General features: G+C 39.2%; 1 protein-coding gene across 1 annotated transcript in view; it reads left to right on the top strand.

Annotated features, from left to right (window-relative positions):
• Window positions 1–1,365, top strand: part of LOC106012016 (alpha-tocopherol transfer protein-like) — a gene marked incomplete in the record, with an annotated part of 10,886 nt that overhangs the window by 8,255 nt on the left and 1,266 nt on the right. The window contains 2 exon segments of the mRNA XM_013083594.2: window positions 198–308; window positions 1,029–1,130. Coding sequence (XP_012939048.2) covers window positions 198–308; window positions 1,029–1,130 — 213 coding nt within the window.

Raw genomic sequence — 1,365 nt, forward strand, 5'->3', positions numbered from 1 at the left:
GATGATGATGATGATTATTATTATTAATATTTTTATTATTACTATTATTATTTTATTATTATTCAAGCTGCAGTTAAGTAATCAAGCAAAAACCGTGTCTTCTGAAAACTGACACAAGATTAAGACAAGTTTCTATTATCTCAGTTTATTCCGCTGTAAAAGCGTGTATGTATTTTTGTACTTTGCACTCCTCCCAGGAGGCTATCCCCATCCGCCTGAAGAGAGTTGATTTCACCGACGAGCCTGGGTACTTCGCCGCTTTTTTCGCGCTGATCAAACAGTTCATGAAGGACAAACTGTTGAAGAGGGTAGGGGTTCCATTCTCTCTCACATCTTGTTTTTGTATTAGTAGAGGTTTTGCGGCGCTCGCAACTGCATAAGGTCATATGAGCGCCAAGGGGCGGATGTCAACAGAGAAGTCCTTACAGGGAATCAGACTTACTCTGCTCACCTCTCTAGCCTCAACAGCATAAAGTCTGCTTCGATTATCAAGGCACCCCGGAAATAGCGGGTCACAAGAGAGTGACAAACATACAAAAAAGTAGAGGAAAATGACGGTAGTAAGGATTAGGAAATAAAAAGGAGCAGCAGTTCCCTGTTGTACTTCAGGCATAGTTATGAGCATGACATTGATGAATTAGTCCATTTACAATTGCAATTCTACTGTGCATAAGAATTCGAGATGTTAATACCCACTTGTGCATGGGTTTCTAATGTAAAAAATTGCACTGCCTCTGAGCCAGTACAAAATTGGTCGCTTTTAAGCACAAGGGGGCTATCCAGAAAAAAGTGGTGTTTTGAGTAAATCGAAGGTATAAAGTTTTTGCTCCTTGTTTAGTTTCTTTAAAAGACGAGGAAAGTTTTCTCTATAACCAAACAAATATACACACCAATGAAACCAAAGTTCTCCTATAGGTAGGGCAATGCCCACTTTCGGTGTAGGTCAAGATTTCTGGAAACCCCGAAATCTGGGTTAGCCGCTTGTCCTCAAAAGCGACCAAATTAGGTCTTGCCTCGTCTGTTTTCAGATCACCATGCACGGGGACAAACTGAACAAACTACATGACGTCATCAGTCCAGATTTTTTACCCACAGATTTAGGCGGGAAACTCCCGCTGTGTAGCAACAAGGTGATGTTGTTGTGTGTTGTTGTTATTATTGTTGTTGCTGTTGTTTTTGTTGTTGTTATTGTTGTAGAAACATGTGTCTGGTACAGGTGTTGGCTTGAGTGTGCCGTCTTTTCATTTTGGCTGCTTTTCTCTGGGATATCTTTACTTCTATATATAACTTTTACCTCCTCTTGTTGATCATTTAGTTTGGGTAGAATAATAGTAATAATAATAATAATAATAATAAATATGATAA

Source organism: Aplysia californica, unplaced genomic scaffold (assembly GCF_000002075.1).
Source record: "Aplysia californica isolate F4 #8 unplaced genomic scaffold, AplCal3.0 scaffold00243, whole genome shotgun sequence".
Classification (NCBI taxonomy): domain Eukaryota; kingdom Metazoa; phylum Mollusca; class Gastropoda; order Aplysiida; family Aplysiidae; genus Aplysia; species Aplysia californica.